Genomic DNA, 24881 nt, shown 5'->3' on the forward strand with positions numbered 1-24881 from the left:
AACAAACAAAGCTCTGTCAATCACCTACTTTACAAAAATTAATGTATTTCTTCAGACTTGGGAAAAAAAAAAGGGGGGGAGGGGGGCTTACAAAACTGGGCTATGAAAGCAGGGAGATCTTCTAGTCAAAGCCATGTACAGCACGTGCCCTGAGCTGTACAAGTCCCAGGAGGCTGTCTGAAGTGCTTGGGATAGCAGAGTGGAACTCACCCTCCTTCTGTAGGCCTCTGTTCATACAGGAAAAAGGAGTGGTGGTGGGGAGGGCTCCCTTCCAAAAAAGGGAAACATAGAAAAGTCTCTCTCTTCTGGAAAAACCAAGCCAAACAACCAAGAAAAACAAAGCCTCTATCAATTGAAAAAGACAATTTTCTTCAAAAGCAAAAGGCAGTGTAGGGACCATCCTTTAGAACACCAAGAACTGTGCAAAAGTAAACAATTGAGTCAAAGCAGATGAAATATTTTACACAAAGGTACTCAAGGACTGCACTAGCTGAAACTCATTAAATGGCCACTGAAGAACTAGGACTGTAGCACTACAGACATGAGCCCCCTTTTGCTAAAATCCAAGTTCATGTTCTGTTTACAAGGGTGGATAGTGATAGGACACGGGGGAATGGTCTTAAACTGAGACGGGGAGGTTTAGGTTAGATATTAGGAGGAAGTTCTTCACACAGAGGGTGGTGACACACTGGAACAGGTTGCCCAAGGAGGCTGTGGATGCCCCATCCCTGGAGGCATTCAAGGCCAGGCTGGATGTGGCTCTGGGCAGCCTGGTCTGGTGGCTGGTGACCCTGCACATAGCAGGGGGTTGAAACTCAATGATCATTGTGGTCCTTTTCAACCCAGGCTGTTCTATGATTCATACCTGTCCACCATTCACAGCTCAGAGAACACAACCCAATGGCCTGGCCTTATGTAGTATTTCAGTTGCAAAACACATCAGAAGCCTATGAAGTACTCCTAAGACATGTGATTCCCTTAGCACCCAGGTCTGTTCCCATTGACCAGATTCTTTTAAAACTTAAGCACTGACCATACTTCGTCCATAAAATCAACACTGCTGAGCATTAGGGCTCCTTATGCAAAAGGAGTTATTCCCTTCAAAGCAAACAAACAAAATAAAAAGTCACCGTGAGAAAAAATGTGTGCCGGACCTCGGATATGGAAGAAATGATAACTAAAGTTGTTATTGAATGCTATGAGGCTTATTGTTGTCAGTGGAAGTGTCCATCCAGGAAAGGTTAATGTAAGTAATCTTAGTATTCCTATCCCCTGAAAACTAGAGACCGGACCACAAGTCGAAACCAAAGCGACCGAAGTCACGGGGTCCGAAGGAAACCATCCTCGAGGAGAACCAAGCGGAACCGAGCACGGGACCATCCCAACCCTGTCCCCGGTCATGACGTGGCGCAGTGCCGTCACGCCGCGCCCGCTCGGTCCGAGGCAGCGCTCAGCCCCGCGCCGCGCTCCCGACGGGACGTGTGGCGCCGAGCCCTACTGTCACCGCCCGCGCGCGGGGCCGCAGCCGCCGAGCGACGCCCGGAGCTCCCCGTTACCCGCTCCTTATATGGCGCGCACGGAGAGTCCCTCGCCTCGCGCGGCGTCGCGCAACGCGGGGCCGTCCGGAGCTCCCCGCCCGCGGCCGGTCCCCACTCACCGCCAGCGGTTGATGCCCACGTTGGAGGAACCGGCGAACCAAGGGTCCAGGATGTAGACGCAGCGCACGGTGTCGGCGCCCCGGATGCACTCCCGCAGCGCCGGGTTGTCGTGGAGCCGCAGCCCCTTGCGGAACCAGTGCACGGCGTTCACCCCCATGCCGTGCTCATGGCCCGGCGCCCGGGCGAGCAGGGGGCGGCCGCCGCCCCGCGCGGTGCGGGGGGCAGAGCGGCGCGAGCGCTCTAGGACCCGGCGGAGGCGGCCACCCGACGAGGACGCATCACCCCGCGGAGCCCCGCGGCTCGGCGGGAAGGGACGGCTCGGGGACGGGGAGCAGCCGCGCGCTCTCCTCGTGCCGCGCAGCCGACGGCCGCCACCTCGCCGCTCGCCCTGTGACTGCGCCGGGGCTCCGCCGGGCGCTCCTTCCCGCCCCTCGCAGCCGATTGGCCGCCTCCTCCCCCACGTGACCGCCGGCCCTCACGTTTCTGAAGTGTGTTCGCTGCCGGCCGCGGCGGGAGGTGGCGCAGCGCGGCAGGATTCCCGCCCAACCTGGGCGGCGCAAGGGGGCGGCGGGGCGCAGGGCCGCAAGGCGCCTCGCGGAGGAGCTGCCGGCCCTCCGGGCGCGCGCCCGCCGGCTGTTATGTATCTCGCCCCGCGCGCTCCCGCTGAAGGCGGCGCGCATGCGCCGCGGTGCCGTGCTGCTCCCCTCGGGCGTCCCCCGCTTTCACTCTCACCCCTATCCCACCCCTCACGTCTCGCTGCGGGTCTGGCGGCACCGAGGCGGAGTACCGATCCCAGCTCCGCCTCCCCCGTCCCCACCGACGGGCCGCTTATGTAAGGCCTACGCAGCCAGCCCAGCCCGCCCGCACGGAACCCACCCCCTCCCCCTCCCCCAGCGGCGATTACAAAACTGCCAAGTACGCGGGCACAGCGAGGCCGCCTGCTCGTTATTCGCAACGCAGTGTTTGTTTGTAAGGTTGGAACTCTTCTCTCCGAGCGGCTTGGAGCCCTGTCTCTCGTCCCCGGTCCCTGCCAGAACTGAGGCGCCGAGCAGCGAGGCAGCAGCCCGCCGCCAGCTTCCCTTAGTCCTCCCTCGCGGGTTTCGTAACCACCGCTCCCCGAGCCGTGCTCGCTGCAGGCTGAGCGACAGCTGCAGTTTGCCTAGCCCTGGGATAAAGCACGTCCTTCTGACCGTACCTTCCTTGTTAGGCCGTTGGGCTGCGGGTCAGAAGTGGAAGGGAGGTGAAGAATGTATTAATTAAGGTGTGTAAGCTCCAGAGGCTCTCTGAGCAAGGAGAGAAAAAAAGCCATGGTTAATCAAGGATCTCGCTCATCTCGCTGCTGTGCTCTCCTGCCGGTAACCTTCTGAAGGAGCGCTATTTGCTAATTGGGCTCATTTAGTGCAGACCACGAGAACAAAATCAAGAGGGAAGGGTCAGAAAGAGAAAAGGATAAGACAACGGTGTGACATGATAGGAATTGAACATGAAGTACATACATCAAGTATACAATACGTTGTGTTAAGATTTAGGAGTGCTCTTCAGGTCCCTGTTCCTAACATCACTGTATGCTGCTGTGTGGTACACATTAACAAACACCGACTGTGAAAGTGCAGTGCGTTGAGAAACAGCCTGAACTGGGCTCACAGAGTTGCCCTTCTGCAGTTCTCTTACACTTAGATCTAACACAGGCCACTGAATGTGCATCTGACAACAGAAGGGTTTCTAGAGCCAACAGTGCCAATTTTAATGCTCTGGAGGATATGAACATGCGGATCCCATGCTAGTTTGAAAAACAGTAAAATCACAGAACGGTTTGGATTGGAAGAGACCTTAAAGATCTTCTATTCCCAACCCCTGCCATGGGCAGGGCTGCCACCGCAGCTCAGGCTGCCCAGGGCCCCATCCAACCTTGCCTTGAGCCTCCAGGGATGGGGCACCCACAGATCTCTGTGCAGCTGGCCCAGCACCTCACTGCCCTATGAGTGAAGAATTTCTTCCTAACACCTAACCTGAATCTCTCTTTTAGTTTAAAACTGTTCCTCCTTGTCCTATTGCTATCTACCCATACAAAAAGTTGATCTCCCTCCTGCCTCTAAGCTCGGTAATTTATGAAAGTGCTCACATGTCTATGGGTAGAAATGGTTTGTGTCACTGATTTGTTTTTTAACTTCAGAAGAGATCCAAGGCAGACACAGCTCGAATCACCCAGAGGAAGCAGATTCTCACCAGCACAGCGTGTTCAGCTTCTGAAATACCACCAGCACCCCCTGCTAGCCCGATGACCACATCTATGAATTTACTGCTTTATTCTGTAACAAGTGCAGCGATCACATGGAAGGACACGCGCTGAGGTTATAGAAGCCTCCCCTAAAGGCATCAGCGTGCCTCTCCTCAAGAACCTGAGGTGATTTCCCATCACGGAGACCACGCAGCGCATTCACCGCACTCTAAGAACAAAAAGCACCAAGACATCACCTACAGCACACTAAATCTGCAGCTGCAGGATGGCAAAGTCCTTGTTTACGGGAGAGATCCACAGCCCACAACCGTCCGTCTGCGCGCCATGGCGGTAGGGCGGCTCCGCACGCCCCGACCACACGCTATGGTACGTTCCGTTCGTTCCGCTCCGCCCCGCCCGCTGACAGGGGTCGGGCCCGGCGCGGCCGCGCAGCGCTCAGCAGGAGCCAGGTCAGGCGCGGGGCGGAGGGGCCGTGCGGGGGAGGGGGGCTGTGCTGTAGGGGGTGCAGCTGGGTGAGCGCCAGCAGTCCATCTGGGCTGCCTTTTGGGTTTGTAATCTCTCCATACATAGACTTGCAGTCCCCGTTGCGATACAGATATCAACCGCTGTCCGGCATGAGTTTATGAGAACTCTGAACTCTTGGCACAGGTTAAACGTTCAGGACTGTTGTGTGACAACAGGTGCTGTTGTCATCTACAGACTCTGACATGCACCAAGTGTGACCGCTAAGCTTCTCAGTTCCTGCTGCACGCTGAAACATTATCATCTATTCATCTCTTTTCAATATAATCTGCTCACTGTTTTACAAAAGTTCCTGGGTATGCAGTCAAATGTGGTTTAGCAAGTGAAGGCTTCCTTCCTTTTACAGCATTCTGTGATTCTGCGTGGAGCATAGAATCATAGAATCATAGAAGCATAGAATCATAGAATGGCCTGGGTTGAAAAGGACCACAGTGCTCATGGAATTTCAACCCCCCTGCTCTGTACAGGGTTACCATCCTCACTATCACCAAGGAAAAAATGACTGTGATGCCAAACATAACTCCAGACAACCTAAAGCTTCTCTAAAGCAAACTTAACAAGAATTTCCATGTCAGATTTGAAAAAGAAAAGTGCAGTTTACTGTCACAGAATTTGGCCTTGTTTTTAAAAAGCTCCATAACTAATTTGTAAGATGACTCTCTATTGTAAGTGACTGCATTACTCACAAGGCAATTTAGCCTAACAGCTGGATTATACTGAAATAAAAGTCATGGTTAGTTATTTTCCCTGTTTGTACTTTGGAAGTATCACCTGACACCCCAAACCATTTTAACAATAGTTTATTTAGATGGCAGTTTCCAGCTGAGTTAAAGCATTAATGCAGGAAGCCCCGACCCTTCAGAGACTGTTTACTTTGACTGGACCCAGTGAATAGAATAGAACCACTCAGTTCTCAAACACAGCCAGTTGTGTCACTTCTTCTGGAGGAGAGGCTTCAGTTTTTCAGTTCTGGTGAAAGTAACTTTTTCAGGATACAAAAGGAAACAACACTGAAAAACCTGTGTTTTACCTGCACTTTGGGTTGCTTTCATAGCTACCTGGAGAATTACTCAATCAGTGCTAGAGCTCACTGGGCAGTAATTCTCAAGCCACAAAGTGTATGAAGATAAAGCCATTAAACCTGGAGTTATGACATACAGCTTCATTGAGCTGTGAGGTCGTGCCTCAGAAACTTGAAATATGACTAACAACCAAGTTACTGATGAACAGCTTTCTGCTAATGGCAAGCTTGAATGTAGTTCAGCATTTTCTATGTCTTAATCTACTAGTTTATGATGTGGCAAACATAATGAAAGTCCAGCTACTAGAAACTGAAAGACATCAACTTAAAAGCAATGGTACACATTATTGACAAAAAAGTATTTTATCACTAGAAAATGTTTAACCATACCTGAAGTTTTTTCACTTTGGTCCCCTAAACAAATCATGTTTTTTCATGGAAGATGGATATAAATCAGATTGTAAGGGTTTCATGTAGTTGTGAAGCATGAAGCTTCTTAATATATGTTATGCAAGAGATCAGATTGGGTGATTGTAACAGTCTTTTTTCTCTAAAAAAAAAAAAAAATAGCCAAAAAAGCCTTACTTAATACTCAGTGGGTACTTTTTGAAGCACAATATGCTTTGGGAGAGGTGAACTGTATAAATAGGGTTGTCCAATACACAACATAATTGTATCTTCTTTCCCTCTTTTGAGTTAGGGCAATTTTCAGTGTGTTAACAGCAGCAGCAATTAGGTCAAGCATTTCAGAGACCAGAAGTTCTGACTTCCACCTCGGTGCTTCCCAAAGGTTGTTACAAAACCACCCCCTAGGAAGTTAAGGATACACTCTGTGATATCTATGCATGCATGACTGCCGCTGCAGCTCCTCCGGCTGTGGCAGAGCAGGTGGCACTGCCTGTGCTGTTCATGATACCTGGCACTCAGCACAAGCAAAGTTGCCCCACTGGGTTATCCACAGCTGCACGATGGCTCTGGGCCCACTGGAGGTAGCGGGCAAGGACAGAAAGCAGAAGGTGGAAAGAAGGTAATGTAGAGGCAAGTAAAGGCCTGAAGATGTGGCACTGTGCTTGCTTCCTCTCCCAAATATCAGGGTGATTTCTTAGCCCCAGTTAACAGAGTCAGCTAATGAAAAATGCATAGGTACACAAACGGGTTTGATGATTTTTTCCTTAATTGCACGGAGAATGAGTTAGGCTGTGAACTGCTACTGAAGGAGCATCTGGGAGTGTTCTGACACATGTAGGAGCATGTCATGCTCTGAACAATGCCCAAGCAATTAAGCAAATACATTAAGAAGAGTTAGGAAGTATGTTTTAAGCTGTATTTTGTTTTGGTTTGTTTTTTTATTCATTTAGTAGAATTGCTGTCAAATTAAATTGCATGTAACATTTTTCCACTGCAGTTTGAGTGAGCTGTAACACCGTCACTAGCAGGAAATAGCTGACAGCTTTGTTCTTGTATGACTGCAGCATATCATGGACAGAGTGCTGCCCCCATAGCAGCACAGTTGCATCCACACGTTATGTTCTGGTGAGGCATCAGTCAGAACATTAACCTTTCAAAAATCTTTTCTTTCCCTTCTGCACAAAAGCTGATTTTTTGTGCTAATAACAAAAAATACCGTTAAGAGTAATTTCTTATGCCAGCTCAGTCTAAATATCAATGGCTCTGAGAACATTATGAGGTATAATTTGTGTCTTCAGTGTGTTTTCAAAGCATTGTTTTTCCTCCCTGCGTACAGCTGCATTCCATGATGTTGAGAGGAGTTGCTCACAGTGCAAAAGATACAGTTACATTACTGTTGGCAAGATGTCACTGCAGTAGCCCTGCATTGAATTTTTTGTCTTTGCGGCCTGAGGTAACAAACAGAAGCTTCTTAATCCATTCAAGATACACAACTGATACAAAGCCAAGAGAGGAAAATAAAAAAACCATTGAGGAGCTCCACAGACTGTCAGTTGACATTAAGAAAATACGCAGAGGAAAGGAATGGGTCCTTCTCCAGGAGGTGGCCTACGTTCCAGAAATCGCCAGAATTCTACGAGAAATGGGTGCGGATGAGCCTGCTATAGCCAGTATCTTGGAACGCTGCCCAGAGGCAATGCTGCGTAGTCCTGCAGAGGTGAACTCTCAAAGAGCTCTGTGGCAACTGGTATGCCAGAAGGAAAACCAGCTGATTAAATTAATAGAGCAGTTTCCAGATTCTTTCTTTACTACTGGGTATCACGAGAACCAGAAAGCAAATATTCTATTTTTTCAGGAACTGGGACTTAAAAATAATATAATCACCAGGTTCTTGACAAGCGCACCCAATATCTTCCACAATCCAGCTGAGAAAAACAAACACGTGATAGAGACGTTACAAAGAAATTACTTAAGCTTAGGAGGTTCTGATGCAAATATGAAGATCTGGATACTGAAGTTACTGAGCCAAAATCCATTTATTTTGTTAAGTACCTCCTCAGCAATTCAGGAAAACTTGGAATTTCTGCAAAAGAGTGATTTCACTGACCACGAAGTCCTACAGCTGCTGTCCAAACTTAAAGGTTTTATTTTTCAGCTTACACCCTCCACTATGCAGAAGAGCATGCTTTTTTCCAAAAACGTCTTTAAGTGCAGCGATCAAGAATTCAAACAACTGGTGCTGAAATGCCCAGCCCTTCTCTATTATTCTGTTCCAATTCTAGAAGAAAGACTTGAAGGACTGCTGAAGGAAGGAATTTCTATAGCACAGATTAGAGAGACACCAATGGTGCTGGAGTTGACGACACAAATTGTTCAGTACAGGATTAAAAAACTCTCTGCTTTGGGATACAATATAAAGAGTGGAAGTCTAGAAAACTTGAATGGTACTAAGAAAGATTTTGAAGCAAATTATGGTAAGATACAATCAAAGAAGGAGAGACCAATGTTTAATCCTGTTGCTCCTCTAAACATTGAAGATTAATTTGAAAACTGTACTTAAAATTATGCAAGTGAGAATGATCAAAGAGAAAAGAGGTTTTGGTTCTTTGATAGGAGTTAAAGCAAAAGTCATCTTAACCAGATTGTAGTCTTATGCTGTCCTTTGTCGTGGAGCGGGCTTTATGCACAACTTCATTATAAAATTGCAGCTTTTTAATGCTGGTTATGGGAAAGGTTGATTAATCCTTTACATAAGGATTATTTTTTTTTCTCCCAGGGAGCATCATATATATTTTTGGCTCTGATTTCCTTATCTGCCTGGCCTCCAGCTTCTGTGGCTTTTCAGCTCCATCACTGCACTGTCTGTGGTAGTGCTTAGCGTAATCTTTATCTGAGAAAGAAAAGGAGGATTATTTTGCCAGTAATATGAATCCACCCACTGGTCCACTGCCTTTGGAGATGTATTTCGAGTTCCATTCCTTATTGCTGCAGGAAGTGGCTATAGTTCCTGCATCCTGAAATGAAGAATTGAAGCAGATGTGACTTTTGGGTGGCAGGAACCAGCTCCAGCATAGTCTGAAATAGGCAGAATACAGCATTTGTATTTAGCAGCTGCTATGGTAATACCCTAGTGTGTTCATTTACAAACCATAATGCAAAGAAACTACTAGACAACCTCCTTGAAATTTCCACGACTATAGAAACTGACTCCTATTACAAAAGGATGGGGATCAGAAGGAAATACATTTATTGCTGTTACATGGTTGTTCATTTCTTTTCTAGCAAGGCATGGGGAGAGAAAAGGTTATGGAGTGACTTAAACGAGTCTCACATGACTGAAAAAGTCTTATTTTTGTATGGTATAACAGAACTAGAGTCTGAGCACACTGGTGATTAAAAGTGACCATCAGATTTGCAAACAGCTGCCATAGTTTCTAAGTATATGGGTGACAGTTTCTCATGTATCACTGTAATTGTTGACAAGTGCTGGCTTTTAAAATAATACCTGTCCTACAGTGTTTAAATCCTTGGGGGATTTTTATTTATTTTCATTTATGGGCTGTGAATAAAAATAAAAAAAAAGTAGTAGCACCATTAAAGTTCCTCTCAATAAAATTAGATTCAGCAATATTACATGTAAAAAATAAAGGCAGACTTTCTTAAGCAGCTGTTCTATACAGATTCCCCTTTGGCATCAAGAGCTAAACCAGCCACACCCTCACCCCAGGCCATCCAAATCCTGGGTTCCTTCTCTTGAAGAGAGCTTTAAAATACAGAAGAACAGTGGTATTGAATTACTTATCTAGAAGGTGAGCTGCAAGGTGATGCCACACAGCCTGCCACATTACCTAGTGCAAAATCTGGTCAAAGCTGTGACGGGTTGCCAGCAGGTCATGGAGGTGAGCTCTGGCCAGAGCACACGTGGTGGCAGCCAGAATTCAAGTGACACCACCACCAGGCACCACAGATGTTCACCTGTTTTACTAAGCCATTTCTTGGCTGACTCTTCAAAACACACAGTTGATTTATAAGAGGGAGCAGAGACAGCCTTTGTCACTGTCCTCCAGCACTCAGCTTTTACTACGATCACCATATTTTGATTCAAAAGCCTCCATCCCTCAGACAGAAGGGAGCATTTCAGCTCTTTGGAGGTATTCATAATACCATTTACTGTAATGCTGAGCCCCAGAAACAAGCAGTCATTCAGGATGAAAAGGAAACTGAGACATAAGAGAATGTTTTCCATAAAAAAAATTTAGCATTTCTACTGGTATCTGGTTATACAATTCCTGCTACTGCTATTCCCATCATGTAAAGTACTCCCAGAAGCAATGAAAGAAATACGTCATTTTCCTGTTTCCTCAACAGTCACTGCCAGTTGTTGCAAAAGCATTTTCCCTTCTGCAAGTTTCAAAACAAAAGCATAGACTCCTTTTCTATACCAGCCGGCCAAAACTCATTCAGCCCTTCATCCATAAGTATGCCTGAGGCCCACCTCCGCTCTTCCCAAGATATATTCAATAACAAAATCTCAGATAAGCCCTTGATTACCAGAACATTACTCAGTGACTGCTAAGCGTTGAAATCCTCTTCTTAATCTCTGCTGTTACAGCAAACGTGAACATAAAGTCATTAACACTAGAAATGACCACTAAGATCATCTAGGCCAACCATCAGTCCATCCCCACCGTACCCACTGATATCCACACGGTTCTGGAACACCCCCAGGGACAGTGACTCCACCACCTCCCTGGGCAGCCTGTGCCACTGCAGCACCACTTTTTCTGGGAAGAAATTGTTCCTAACATCCAACCTCAGCCACCCCCAGTGCAAGTTGAGGCTATTCCCTCTCATCCTATTGCTGTTATCTGGGAGAACAGGCTGATCCCCCACCTTCTCAAAGTCTGTGGCCCAGCCTTTCTTTGCAAAGCTAGCAGTCGTGCATACAAATCATCTTCATAAACATTTCCCCTTTTGAAATGGGGGGGCTGGGAAAGTGAGAGTTAAAAAACAAAAGTTCCATATTCTATTCAACTTCCTACAATCTTCAAAGTGGGTATTGCCAATCCTCAGTTCCCAGGAGAAAAACAAAACAAAACACAAACAGTGAAGATGATTTTGCATTGTGTCTGTGCACGGCCAACACCACAGTGAAGTGTGGGTTTTGTTAACAGCAGCTTGGTGCTATTTAGGTGCACATTGCCTGGGCCACCGATGCAGTATGAAGATTCAGACGTAAGCATTTACTGATCTGCCTTTCTCTACAGAGTTAACTAAGGAAACTTTCAGTAAGTCTGAAACAGTAAGTTTAATGTTTCACAAGTGTCAGGACAGAGTCGGAACAAGTTCTTCAGAAGGGACCTTCTTAAGTGAATGGAAAATATGCAGAATACAGGAAAAAGCTTTTCTCAAAGACTAAAACCATATGCCATAGTAAAGCATTTCAGTTACAAGATTCAGAAGTAATAACTACAGGACATGCTAAGAACAAAACATACCAAAGCGCTGGCAACCTTTTACAGTTCTAACATTGCATCTCTCCTAACACACTTGTTCTGCAGCAAGTTTCATAGCATAAAATTAAAGAATGACATAAAAAAAAAAGGGGTAAGACAAGTTCAATGTTTGAGTGTTCAGAAAACAGTGAAGGGTTGGGTTGAGTGTTACAAATCTTGCTGTGCTCCCAAACAGCTGGCGTGCAGTGCTCACTGGTAGTGCCCTGGGGTAACTGGAAACTGCACCAGGCTCAATAATTTTGCTGCAGCTCCACTGCTGCTGGTGTCCGAGGTGCTCATTCCTGCAGATATCTGGGATCTGCAAACTATGCGGCACCTTCTGACTATAAAAATAGTTAAGGACTGCATTTATTGCTTGACCTTACCTCATGACACACTTCCAGCAGTTTAGAGATAAGCAACTGGTGCAACTAAGAAAAGGAGCAGAGAGGTCCACCTGCTGGGTTTCGCTCTTCCCACTGCCCCAGTCAGTAAACCTAGTAATACATAATCATTACTGATCACCAGTAAAGCTGTTCCAGACTGCAGTTGAAGTACCAATGGCTCAGAAAGACGGGATTACCACTGTACCTTCATGTGCACGGTGTACTTTAAACATCCATGAATACAGGAGCAAGTTTTAGACACGTGATATACTTTTGATTTCTTTTCTTTAATTTCTAAAAAGTCCCTATATATCCTTGAACAACCACAGCTACCTGAAAAGTAAGCTTACAAGCTTAAAAGTTTTTGGAAGGAACACAACTTTTTAGAAAATACTGCATATACAACGTTCACAGCCTTCTTATTTGCAAAGTCAGCACACACAGAGAAAAAGATCACCAACAGCTTCTGCTTTAAGGCAACCTCAAGCTGTGTCCTAGGAGTGCATTTTGCCTCATACACTGCAGAGGACCTACGGATGTTCCCATATGAGGAGTGTCAAAGTTTGGCATTTGTCAGTAAACAGCTTACTCAGATGTTTTTTTTTTTGTTTTTTTTTAAAAGGGGGCTCACATGCCATTTTTGGTTTAAATAAAAGTACTGCATTTTACTCAAAATGCTAAATATGAGATAAAGATGTAGTGAAAAAATTATTGCATTTGTTTGAACAGAGCAAGAAGCTAACCTGGCGCATCATGGAGTTGAGACAACAGCTTTGCTGGTTCTTCAGTGGTTTCCAGCTACACAAAGCAGTTTTTTCAAGTTACATAGCTGTGTTAGATGACCACAACCACCTGCTCACTTCCATTAAGCCATCATTATTTTTCGGTGTCTCTCAGAAGCTGATCAAAGCAAGTTTCCACTTGCAGGACACAGACGCCTATCATTAAATACACCTGAGATATAGCAGTCTTGTATTCAGTAAAAACTGAGCAATTGTCAGGTATCTGGAATCACAGAGTCTCTGAAGCTTGTTCAATGAATCGCACAGAAACAACAGGACAGTTCTTTACAAAGCTTCACCTAATAAAGAGAGATTCTTTTCTAATAAGGCATTAAGTTAGATTTTATTATCCCTTGTACCACACTGTCAAACTTTCTCACCTCCCATCTCCCTCTCATTTCCAATCTGTTTGCTTCCAGTTTGCAATGGCAGAGTGCAGTCATTGAAAACTGTCAGGCTGTCTGCAAGTACTGTTTCCTAACTGTAACTATTGAGGCACATCTCATGGTGCTCAAGGATCCTTAGCAGGAGGGTGTGGAAGCCACTGAGGACAGTAAGTGGCACCTCATCAAACTGATGGTACGGCAGATTATCAACTTAAGTTTCTACGTTCACATTTCAGTCCAAAACTGCAGAAGACTTACAGTAAGTGAATATTCAAATATGCATTACCCCTTCAGACACACATACTCCTCCTATAGTTATCAAGTGTAACATTTCACCAGGTACAAAGCTTGAAACTAGGCCGTAACAAATCTTCATATGCTGTGCTAGCCAAGCTGCTTCTGTCCTTTCTGGATGAAATCAGCTTTCTCTTCAGAAGACAGTGTCTAAGACACATGGCTTCTCATGGTCCAAATCTTAGCAGATTTTAATGCCACCAAGGTAATATTCTAGAAAATCAAGTACGTCTCTCAGTTTTGGCTTTAGTCAGACTTGTCCTTTTTCTTTCCTGTTAAAGGCACTTTGCTTGCAACAGCAGATCCTACTGCTGTAACGCCTCCAGCCACAGCAGAAACACTTCCTTTGACCAGCCCCACTCCCATTGAAGGCACTGATGTGACTGCTGTTTTGGTGATTTCCAAGCTCTTCCCTCCTATCCAAGCAACACCCCCGATTGTGGCACCCACAGCTCCCTTTGTCACACTGAAGATGCCACCAGTCACACGAGAGAGCATGCCGGGCTGTTGCTGTGGGTGGTCTTTGATTGAACCTGAGGGAGGAAACAGCAATCAAGTCAATCACGGTGCCACAATTAAAGCATTTTCAAAAGAGTTATTCATAAATATTTCCTTTTATAGGCTAACAACCATTGCACGCAGTACATACTTACTTTACAGTTCATTTTTCTTGGATGCTCATACAACACCATTGTTCCAAATAGGAAAGTGCAGTGCAGTGAGATATAGACACCTCAATGCTGTTTTCTAAAATGCAAGTCAACATAGGGCCTAGAAATATCAGGCACACAGTTCCCACATAGTTTTAAGTGATGAAATCAGTCTTTGCCTGTACAACCACCAGCCTCTTTGATGCTGCCAAGTCGTGCAGCCAAGGGAGTCCACTTCTGGATCTTATTAACAGCAAGGGAACATTGCTCCCCTCCAGTTCCCCAGGGCAAGGTGACAACAAAATAACTCCTAGTTTAGCTCATGAAAAGTGGTCCCCAAAGGCATTAACAGCTGCGCAGGCAGTGACAGGTTCCAATCAACAGAAATCCCACTATGACACAGAAACAAAAATCACTTTTTTTTTTCCTGCATGTTGTTGATCATGCAAGTCTGGTTTTCCTTTATGTTATGTTTAAGCTGTGTTTTGAATAATGGTTCCTTGCTGCATGCTGGATAAGTTAATTCACAGTTTCTGTTTATGGTATAATTACACAGCTTCAAACTAATGGAAAATACTGAAGTAATAGAAAGCCTCCCAGGAGTCACTAGTTAGCCCCTTCAAAGTTTACTAAGTACTTCATATTTCTAACAGTAGGCTTTTAAATCCTGAGGAGATGCACATCTTACCTCTGAAGTGAGCTAAGATTCAAATCCACATGCCACTACTGCATAACGATTATTTCATCCTCAAAGAACAGTACTTTTGGAGCAGTTTGGTTTGCTCCAATACTATGTTAACACTTTATTTCAGCACAGAAGAAAACATAACTCACTGTACCTAAAAACTGGCACACGTTGGCCTACCATACATTTTTGGTGTGAACCTTGAGGAATCTCTGATTTTTGCAGCAGCGCTGCATAGGTGTCTCAGCTCCTGCCTTGTCAATTCCTCACCAACTACAAATACCACTATAAAAAAGTTTCAGACAGAACCATGGCAAGAGACAGGCAGTTCACAAGAAATAAGGCTAAGAGTCCCACTGTTTGTTGGGTTCTGCGTGCACACGCATGATTTATAAATAGCTATAGGTAGAATATGGAATTTAGTGGATAGATTTCCTTTCTTAGCAAAAAAAACAAAAACAAGAGGAGGACCAAAAGAGAGCAAGCAGAATCACAATGGGCAGAGCTAGGGAAGAAGTAACCTTAAATAAAGAGGTGAAGGAGTCTGAGACAGAAAGAACACGCTCAGAAGAAGACAATGAACGTACAGAGAGGCTGGACAAAAGAAAAATTAGATCTAAATCCAAAGTCCTGTCAGTATGTCCTGAGATGTGCCATAGGAGGACCAGCAAAACAGGTCTCTGTTCTCTAATAACTATTCAGACTCTCTTAGTTGCTGACACCTGAGACTATTTCTCCCAGCAGTCATGAGGAAAACTACAGTGAATGACTTCCTACGTACATCCAGAGTTCATGATAATGTCAAGAACTCAACCTGGAGTCAGAGTTAATTTAAAAAAAAGTTCAGAGTTAAAGGGTGCGCCCAGAGTAATTCAAACAGATGCTGTCTAAATCCAAGAACTGACAAGTTCAGCACAAAAAGGCATCAAGAGGAACAGTAGCAACTCAAAGAAGCAAGAAAAAAATATTACAAGTGCTTCCATTCCATCTTACATTTGTCTCTGTCAAGAAATCGATACAGATAACAGAATGGATTGTGGAATCTTGAAACATTAATTGACAGCATTTTACTTAAAACCAAGTAACTCCTGTAGCCTTCACTATGGACATCTCCAGCACAAACACACTGCCAACAAAAGTATGCAGAGACCAGAATTTATATTTACATACAAAAAACCTTTGAAGTTTTTTTTTTTTTATTGCTAGCTGACTACTACTCTAGGATATGCATTCCTGGTCTCCTTGATCAGCACAAGAGATGCAAAGACAGCATGTTCCTAGATTCAAAGAGAAAATGCCATGAATTCCCAGCACAGGGGCTGACTGCCACAGTACCTCAAAACCAACTTCCTGCTCAAAGTCAGACAGTGAACAAAGGTCTGAATGAATGCAGCCTGCAAATTTGGTGCCACCTGCAAAGCAGAAGGTAAAATACAAGAATAGTACTACACACAGAAAGTATGAGCAGAAAGCTTTCTCTTGTGTGCATTTCCTTAAATTCCCCAGGCAGCATGCTGGACAAGCATCATTTGAGCAAACTGCGACTATTTCTGTCTTTAAAAAAATAAAATTAAAAAATAATACCCAACAAGTTGGTTTCGGAATTGAGCCTTTCCTCTAAAAATTCACATTGGCAGCCAGCTCACAGAGCTGGTCTTTTGGCCAACACTGAACTGGTAGTGTTCCATCCACATCCATCTTTTTGTGATGCTGTAAGCATATCATATATGGAGACCTTGTATAACATTAAAAAAAAAAAAAAAAAGGATGCTCAAGGGTATTCCAAGGGTTTTAACTAAATTCATAAACCTTGGAGACTGTACATGAAACAAAAGCAAAAGGGAAGAAAAGTCCTCAAGGATGATGTTGCCATTAAAACTAGTTGGGTATCATTCCATTCCTTCTAGCTATACCAACCCCCTCCATCTGCTCAAAGTACATACTCAAATGCTTATTTTTGTATTAAGCTACTGTGCAAAAGTCCTAGTTACTCACAAATTTTAAATAAAACCTTGCACATGCAAGCCATGACCAGGCTCTGCTGTTAACACTCTGAATCTGGACAAACTGGACAGCCAAGGTGCAGCTAGAGGGGTTCTGAGCACCCTGACCTAGATGCAGGTATCTCTGTTCATTGCAGGGAAGTTGGACTAGATAGCTTTTAAGGATCCCTTCCAATCAAAATGATTCTACTAAACTATTCAATACGCTAGGAAGACAAAAAAACCAAACACTTTTACACTGTCCTCTTCAACAAAAAACATCAATTATAATTTACCAGTCAGGCCACCATTCAAATTCTATACATGTGGGTTGGCATGTGTGAAACAATTCACTCTTCAAGGGGGAAGAAAAAAAACAAGGAAAAATAAGCTTATGAAGTTTGACTTGAATAAGAGATGCTAAGACATAGGTTCCAACATGACATCTGTTCTCAGAAATGCTTCAAGGATCTTGACAACCCTACAAGAGCTTAACAATTATTTTCTCTTAACAATATCCTTAAAATCTATTTATCCCTTTCTTCTCATCTTCTTGTCCTTGTACTTCCTCTGTTAAGAATACAGCAAGTTATTCTACTTGAATCTCTTCTGCTTCAGCTGCGGATAATACCGCTGTTCAAGTGAAGTAAATTGCTCAGTTACACAATATGTAAAAGCTGAGAAAAAAAATAACCTGCAAACAACTAGAGCTTTAAAGTGTCATTATAAACCAAAGAATAATGAAAAAGAGGAATCAGGACTTGCTGACCTCTACATATGTTTACTATGTTTGGTATTAAGGTGAAAGATGACGAAATACAGAAGACCTCTGTGTTGAGAGTGGTTTTTGATCCAGTATGCCTCCAGCCATGCTACACAAACCAAATCCTCACAGTCCACAGCATAGAAGGGAATACTGCTTATTCAGAACTTTTATTTCCTCTGCAGATATAACAAGACATTTAAAATTCATTTGGTTCATGGGACCAAGATGCCCCTGTATTCTTTTTGTCATCTTCATGAAACCATGAGATTAAGCCAACCAGTGAGAACTAATTTTTATCATGGACAAAGAGTCCATGGAGTACTTCTCCAGAAGTAGAAACAGATCCATCTTGTCTAAAAGTCACAAGTACTACGAACTCAGCAAACATCCAAAAGGGTAGCTGGGCTTTTTTCCAACTCATATACGGATTGATTCAGACCTCTGGGAACTGACCTGCAAACTACGTCCTTCAGTATCTGCCCACCTTCTCTAACTTCCCAGCAGAGTTATTAACCACAGTGAACTCAATGGTTTGTATCAGGACAACACAGAACTGAACAAGAATCCAGGCTTATCCCATCCCTGGACTGAGTTGTTTATTGTTATTCAAAAGTTAATGGAGTTCAACTTGCAGATCCATTTTTAAAATAGATTTGATCTTTTGGCGGATTTCTGTAAACTTACCTGGTATTATGAAAACCTAATACATACCTTCTGGTGGTTCATCGTGGAGGTAGGATGGGACTTCCTGATGACTTTTGTCTGTTTGATTCATTGTTGCCTAAAAAATAAGTTCACATATGCTGCAGATCTCGTCTGCCAAAGCGGGAGGATTTGAATAAACAAACAAAAGAGAAAAAAGGAGAAAAAACAAACAAAAAAACCCCAAAGGTGAAAGAAACATAATGAAAACATTCCAGATACCTAGCAGCTGCACTGCACACACCATGTGCTGACAGCAGAGCAACTGGAGCAGTTTAACTATATACAAGCATCCCAATGAAAACATTTCAGAAACAGATAATACTAAAACAAAACAACAAAACCACACAAAAGCCACCATAAGCTGCTTCCTAGTGCAGCTCAACATCCTTCTACCTTCCTGCCTTGCCAGGGGACTCCCGTATTTTCCTCCTCCTTGTCTATATGCAGAAGCCCCTGAGATCATTCAATTTCCTCCTGGATTCGCTGACCACCACCAGAAGAACTGCAGCCCCTCCTGCCATGCCCATTTCTGCAGCTCAGGAGGGTGGACCTGAAGGAGGGTGGACCTGAAGGAGGGTGGACCTGAAGGAGGGTGGACCTGAAGGAGGGTGGACCTGAAGGAGGGTGGACCTGAAGGAGGGTGGACCTGAAGGAGGGTGGACCTGAAGGAGGGTGGACCTGAAGGAGGGTGGACCTGAAGGAGGGTGGACCTGAAGGAGGGATGAGGAGGCAGACGCACAACTCAAGGATGGGAACAGTCAGCCTGGAAAAGAGCAGCTCAAACCCTCACAGTGCAACTGTGAAGTCAGAACAGCGCGGTAAGAGCCAGCACCCACACGCTAAGTGACAGATCTTTGGATGAGCAGAAAGCCTGAACTGAACATTAACAAGTCTTCACAATCAGCCCTGAGGGGATCAGCTCACAGCTCAGGAAACATGGGAACCTCAATACAAGAAGCTGAACAGGGAAGTGAGCAACAACATCTACCGCCAGCACAATTTATCTGATGGCAATGGCAAGCAGGTGCCCTTCCATCTTTTGATGTGGAAGCAGAGAAGCAGGAAAGTGATTAACAGCACATCAATATAGGAGACTAAGTACATGAAAGCTAAGAGGCAATTTGGAAAATAGCAGTTATGTAATTCCTTGTTCTTTTATTTAATCACAACTCAGTGAGTTTGAAAAGAGCCTGACAGATCCTAGGAAGAAACAGAAGGGGAAATGAGTTCTGAGAAAGGACCGGATTCAGCACCAAGCCATTTCTCTGCTTTTGTCTCCCTTATTAAAAAGAAGGCCTAGCCAGCCTTACTTCAAACAAAGGAAAAACGGTGAAAATAATTTTCAAAATGACTCAAGGGAAACCCAAATGAATTAGTACAGAGAATAATCTGTACTTATAAAAAACTACCCCTATAATGTATTTGAATCCCCAATATCTAGCCTGCTTGCAGCTCCCAAAAAATCCCAGATGAAATTCACTGCTTGAATTTCCAAGAACTTTGCCAACAACTCTTCATAAAAACCTCAGAAAAATCACTTAACCCTATAATCACAGACAGAATAACATTAGAGATCATAAGCAAGCTTAGAGGGCAGTTGGAAACTGGTTTTGAAGATGGTAGAATGCTAGGAAGCATCACAAGATCCTTGCTGTTTTAGTATTTTCCACTGCTATCGGATTCAACAGCACCAACAGCGTGTACAGCCCCAGAGAAGGATCGAGAACCTACTGTGCTAGCCATCATACAAGTATTCAATAAGGACAAGCCCTGTTTCGTGGAAAGAACTGGAGTAAGGTAGGCAAACAGGTAACATGGGGAAAAGACTGCTTCACAGCTGTCTGTAATCCAGGTTAGGCCACTGTCAGATTGACTTACAGCTGCAAGCCAAGAAACAAGTGAAGCAATGTATTGATAGGTGAGCTTCACAGTAGAATTTTTTGTTCAGGGAAAAAAAAAACAAACAACAACAACAAAAAAAAACAACCCTGCAGTGCTCCATAAAAGCAATGATGTATTCCCTCCTTCCCTCCTCTCTCTACCTTCCCCAGATGATCAAGGTTATGGAAATCTTGAATATAAGCTACTTTTTAAAAGGTAGAGCAGAATTTTACACAATACATCACTCACCTTCAACAATTCAACACAATTAGGACACCTTCTAAGCCACAGAAGTGCCTCATTCTCCTACAGCTCCACGGACTGCAGTGTCCTACTTCACGTGGGTCAGGCACTGGTAACCTGCTGTTACCAGACCCCAGAAAGACAGAAAGTCTTTTCTAGGTCTGTAAAAAGCAGCTAACGAAAACCAAGTCACCCTTGGTAGGACTGAGTTCATTCTAAAAGGAAGGGAGCCTTTGAGGGGCCTGGGATCAGAAAGTTGAGCACTGCTACAGTGTAAAAGGGAAAAGTGGATCACAATGTCAGTAAACAAAACAACTCTTGCCACAGAAGAGAGCTCCCAAAGTACAATTCAAGTCTTTTTGTTTTTCTGCAGCTCTTCAGAGAAGCAAAGAATCAAGATCTAATAAAGGACTGAAATGTTTTAGATATCTTGATGACAGCTTAACTCACGCTGCTTTCTGCCCTATTTAATGTGACAGGAGACTTCAGAATCTCTGAAAAACTGTCACAAACCCTGCATGCTGAACAGAGCGTAGCTCATCTGGTGAACAGGAAACTCCAAGCACAGAAGCACACCTCGAATCTGGCTCCCCTCCAGAGACTTAAGGTGAGCACTTCATTAACTGGAGGTCAAAGGTCTCGAACAACTCTCAGTGGCAATGACTTCATCCAATCCAAGAAGGGGGATGAATACAATTTTTCTTTAAAAACTGGAGTTGGCAAGCAGTTCTGCTCTTCTATTTTTAACATAATACCATCACAGTGAAAGCACTCACCTACAATTCAGTGTCTCCTCGGTGTGATGAGATCCAAGCGCTTACGTCCCACCTTGGAAGGCAGCCCACGGTTACCCAACCGCTGTGTTTCCTAAGGGAGGCTCTTCTTCACTCTCCCAACTAAAGGTACGTCCCTGCAAAGGAAGAGAAAGCAACTCCTGAGACATGATGGAATTGTTAACTCTCAACCAACACCTAAGGCATCTAGAGATGCTAGGGTAAGGCTTTGCCTGGAGAATGAGATCATTTGGACACAGTATTGATTAAAGCATCTTGGAAACATCCAAGTTCAAGTCCCACATACTCTGAATCTGCAGGCACACAGAATGCAACAGCAGAATTATTATCAGCATTGCAAGCACATGCAACTAGACAAAGATTGATCATAACTTGGGAACTTTTCTGACACATTTTGTAGAATCTTACTCAAATTATGCTAAGGTTGGAAAGAAAAAAAAAGATGAAAAAAAGGAGGCTGGGGGAGAAAGGAAGCAAACATCTCTCCTTGGCATGTTCATTCTATGATGCTGAATTCAGTACCTTGAGTCACTGGTGGAAGACTCCTGCTTCCTTTAACACATACATTAAGTGACCCCATGGAAACAAACAGATGGGACATGGGATCTTGAGCCCTGGTACAGATGGACAGCTGTGAAGAAAGCATCTGGGGTATGAGTGGTACTTCCCAGTCTCCTTTCTTATCTGTGCAGATGAGCACATAAGCTTCATATGTTCTTATGTAAAGAAGTAGAAACAAGCGTGGACTTTACGGGAAATTCTGAACAAGAACACAAGTGACTGGATGCTTTTTTCCCCCCCTCTCTGTGCTCACGAAGGCCTCCCCCCAAAAAAAAAGGAATCCATTTTCTCAGTTGGTTTTAAAGAAGAAAACACATACTTCCAAAATATCAGAATACAAATATCCAGAAGCTTCAATGATTTACACAGTTGTAAGGAAAGAAATGTCTCAAAAGTGGTTTTATAGTTGCGACCTAATGCTGTTATAGGATCCTGAGTGAAGGCTCCAGGAAGTGCTGGAGGTCCTGGTACAGCCATGCATACATTCACATCCGAGCCATTAAACACAAGACTTTCTCACCAAATATATTCCTTTGTGAAAGAGGGGTCAAGTCAGCTGTTTCCTCAAAGATGTTCCACATCCGCCTAGAAGAGAAGTGCTGCATTAATGACATTGTATGGAGCAGGGCTACCACTGTGTTCCTGCCACAGTGGGAAGAGGTACTCAGCACAGCCTCCAGCAGCCCGGCCGTTATGAGATTCAGCTCTCTGAAACACTGAGGGCACAAGCTCTCCTTCGTGAGCACAGATGGAGCTTCTGGACAGCAGCCGGCACTGATGGCCATCAGCCTTCTGCTAAGCGGCACGTGGACACGTGTGCCACCTCCCTGACTTCAAGTAATGGTGTCTCCCAGACTTCGCAGACAAACAGCCCCACTGTTTGAGCTCAGCAAACCCAGCCCAGCAGCCGCCAGCAGGAGCTGGCTTCTCTCAGTGCCACCGCTCAGACGTCTGTGGGCAGCAGCACAACGACTCGAGGATGAGGCCAATTTCGCTTGGCAGCACCGCGCTGCTCCAGCACTGGAACCATTCCTTGGGCAGAACCGTGAGCAAACCGACCGGCCCAGCTCAGCCCAGAGCCTGGAGGGAGCCGAGAACGGCCCAGAGCTCAGCTATCGTACATGCCCTGCTGGTTACACAGAGGCACGCTGCTCACAGCGGCGCTGAGCAGGCCGCCTCCGTTCTGCCATCATCTTCCGCAGGGAACCACGTCTCCGCTCGGTGCCCGACCAGGCTGGGTCCCCACATCGCTCATACAGACAAAGCGAAGCGCTTCCAGGCTCCTCTCCGTGTAGCTCAGCTTCAGGAGCGGGTGGAAACAGAGAGAAAGTTACGCGGGAAACATCCCGAAGTAGAGCAGCGTAAGGAAACGGACAGCACGGGAGGCCGAGCAGCGCGTCCCCAACACGGAGAAGTTTCGGGAGAGCAGAGCGAAGCGCTCCTCCCGCTGCCGCGGGGCTCGGGCGGAACGGCGGCCCCAGGCGCCACGCAGGAGACGGCCGTCCCGCCGGTACCCCGAGCCCCGCGGGCCGGCGCCGGGCGGCGGCACTGACGTGGCACCGAGGCCGCGGCGGAGCGCTGCAGCCGCCCTCCTTCCCGTCCTCACGGCGCGGGGCCCCGGCAGGAAGCACAAATGCTGCGTCCTCCGCGGACCGGCGGCCCCGCTCGGCCGCGACCGAGGCCCCCCGCCCGATCCCCGTCCCCGAGCGGCAGCGGGAGGGCGGCGGAGCGCCGGACGGGCGGTCGCCCTCCCGCCCCCGGGATAACGGCGAACGGCGGCCCCCCGCTCGGCGCCCACTCACCGCGCGTCGCAGCGAGCTTGGCGCACCCCGGCCCGGCGGAGACTTTACTCCCGCGCCGTCCTCTGCTGCCGACGTGGCGCCCTCCGCCGCCCGCCCCGTCGGCGCCCACAGACCCCGCCCCAGCGCCCGGCGCGGCCCCTCGGCGGGCGGGGGGCGCGCAGGCGCCGCCGCTCCCGCCCCCTGTCCGGCCGGTGGCTCAGCGCCGCCCCCGGGTGCTTCTCGGGAGGGTCGGAACTCGTGGCCCACGCGGCGCCTTCGATCGCTCGGGGGAGCGACCCCCGAGGTGGTGGAAGACGAATCGGGATATCCTGAGCGAGCTCGGCTCCGACACTGGAAGGAGGCCCTTGTTCCCGGAGGTCTGCCCCTGCTGTTCCTCCAGACGCGGGGATCCCGTGGCTGCCCACCGTCCCTTGCCTTGAGGCCCTGTCTCTGTGCCATACTTGACACGCAGGCCCATCTCTTCGTGTTCAGTATTTCCTCCATAACGCAGCCAGTCCCCCATAATCTTTACAGCACGAGGCACCTAGCGACGGCAGCCCTGCTTGTGCGAGGGGGGCTGGAACTTGATGAATCTTGAGGTCCCTTCCAATCCAAGCTATTCTGTGATTCTGTGATCTGAAAACACTTCACCTGCTACGATTTGAAAATGAAAGGCACCACAGTGATTGAAATCACATCTGAAAGATGTGGGGTGGAGCAGAGGAGCACATCAGCCAAGCGCTGTGTGTGAGCGGGCAGCCTGCGCACCCTGAGCCCCCAGCAGCGGTGCCCTGGGACACAGCTCTGCAGGCACAACAGGAGCTCCCTGACCCACACCTCGGCAGAGGGAAGGGCTGCAGGGATGGCATCTCGTCGGTGACTTCCTTCTCATTTCGTTTTTCATGCATGGAACCTTTACATCGTCAGTGATCTCCAAAGGTCTGTTATGAATATATTCCCAAAAGACCTCTTGAGTACTAAGCTTTCACGCTACATAAATAGCCTTCTTTCACTAGAAATAGCTATTCCAAAACAGAAAAAAAAAAAAAAACATTCAGTCTTTCCCTGTGGAGGAGTGGTCCCCTCCTTTAAATTATATGTTTTTAGGTTATGTCTGTGAATGCACTGTGATTACAGATGAAGAAAAAAATATGAAAGAAGGTCAAAATATATACATTTTGTATCCCATTATTCTGATTATGGTTACTTCTCTGGCTGCAGTAGCTGTGGGGAACTGCAGCCAGGCTCAGCATTTCACTATGCTGGACTCAATGCGGACTGCCCTGAAAGCAACCATTCTCATCCAGTGCAGAACTTCATTAAAGATGTGAAGTGTGTCCCCTCATGGCCCCCCTCATGGCTGGCTAGCAGTTTTTTTTCTCCCTTTGTTGGCATCAGTCATGAAAAGCCAGAACTGTGGAGAGAGCATCAGTCTCCTTGATCTGGTGAGGTCTGTGGGATATGCCTGGCCAGCAGACTCCAGCAGGACTGCTTGCCCTGCAGTAGACCTGAGAGAGGAACACAAGAAGGAAATGCATGAGATACTCTATCTATCTGTGCTGTTTTGGTTCATTTTTAGAGATAGCTGTTTCTAGGCCGAATGGGAAGACCACAAAGGATGAATGGATGGTGGATGGATGGA

The 24881-nt window shown here is 46.1% G+C and overlaps 3 protein-coding genes across 6 annotated transcripts in view; 1 reads left to right on the plus strand and 2 right to left on the minus strand.

The window, feature by feature from the left end:
• The window catches only part of CRY1 (cryptochrome circadian regulator 1), a 34717-nt gene extending 32615 nt beyond the window's left edge, over positions 1-2102 (minus strand). The window contains exon 1 of one of the 2 annotated variants that reach the window (XM_085227614.1): positions 1658-2102. In XM_085227614.1, the coding sequence (XP_085083740.1) occupies positions 1658-1815 (158 nt within the window). In that variant the 5' untranslated portion in view covers positions 1816-2102. The remainder of the gene's footprint in view (positions 1-1657) is intronic. The other variant, XM_085227606.1, reaches the window with a different exon arrangement.
• Positions 2103-3854: 1752 nt separating this feature from the next.
• MTERF2 (mitochondrial transcription termination factor 2) lies at positions 3855-9447 on the plus strand. Of its 2 annotated transcripts, none has more exons than XM_085227630.1 (2): positions 3855-4263; positions 7185-9447. In XM_085227630.1, exons 1-2 carry the CDS (start codon positions 4222-4224, stop codon positions 8388-8390), a joined length of 1248 nt encoding a protein of 415 aa, XP_085083756.1. In that variant the 5' UTR covers positions 3855-4221; the 3' UTR covers positions 8391-9447. The 2 variants fall into 2 exon arrangements, with proteins under 2 accessions (XP_085083756.1, XP_085083762.1); XM_085227636.1 differs by having other exon boundaries at positions 4238-4346.
• A 1690-nt stretch (positions 9448-11137) lies between these two features.
• On the minus strand, positions 11138-23402 carry TMEM263 (transmembrane protein 263). Of its 2 annotated transcripts, none has more exons than XM_085227648.1 (5): positions 23261-23402; positions 21979-22043; positions 20880-21013; positions 17986-18055; positions 11138-13724 (listed from the first exon to the last, which is right to left on the minus strand). In XM_085227648.1, the coding sequence occupies exons 4-5, from the start codon at positions 18047-18049 to the stop codon at positions 13438-13440; spliced, it is 351 nt and encodes a 116-aa protein (XP_085083774.1). In that variant the 5' UTR covers positions 18050-18055; positions 20880-21013; positions 21979-22043; positions 23261-23402; the 3' UTR covers positions 11138-13437. The 2 variants fall into 2 exon arrangements, with proteins under 2 accessions (XP_085083774.1, XP_085083785.1); XM_085227659.1 differs by having other exon boundaries at positions 17986-18090.
• Positions 23403-24881: the final 1479 nt, after the last annotated feature.

The sequence above is a fragment of the Meleagris gallopavo genome, chromosome 1 (assembly GCF_905368555.1).
Source record: "Meleagris gallopavo chromosome 1, MGAL_WU_HG_1.1, whole genome shotgun sequence".
Classification (NCBI taxonomy): Eukaryota; Metazoa; Chordata; class Aves; order Galliformes; family Phasianidae; genus Meleagris; species Meleagris gallopavo.

Bases quoted from the DNA above. Each gene is read 5' to 3' on its own strand.
- MTERF2 (XM_085227630.1), top strand. From the start codon at position 4,222: ATGGCGGTAGGGCGGCTCCGCACGCCCCGACCACACGCTATG. The intron at 4,264-7,184 runs GTACGTTCCGTT...CCCTGCGTACAG, and splicing joins CGCCCCGACCACACGCTATG to CTGCATTCCATGATGTTGAG.
- TMEM263 (XM_085227648.1), bottom strand. From the start codon at position 18,049: ATGAATCAAACAGACAAAAGTCATCAGGAAGTCCCATCCTACCTCCAC. The intron at 13,725-17,985 runs GTATGTATTAGG...TTCCTCCCTCAG, and splicing joins CCACGATGAACCACCAGAAG to GTTCAATCAAAGACCACCCA.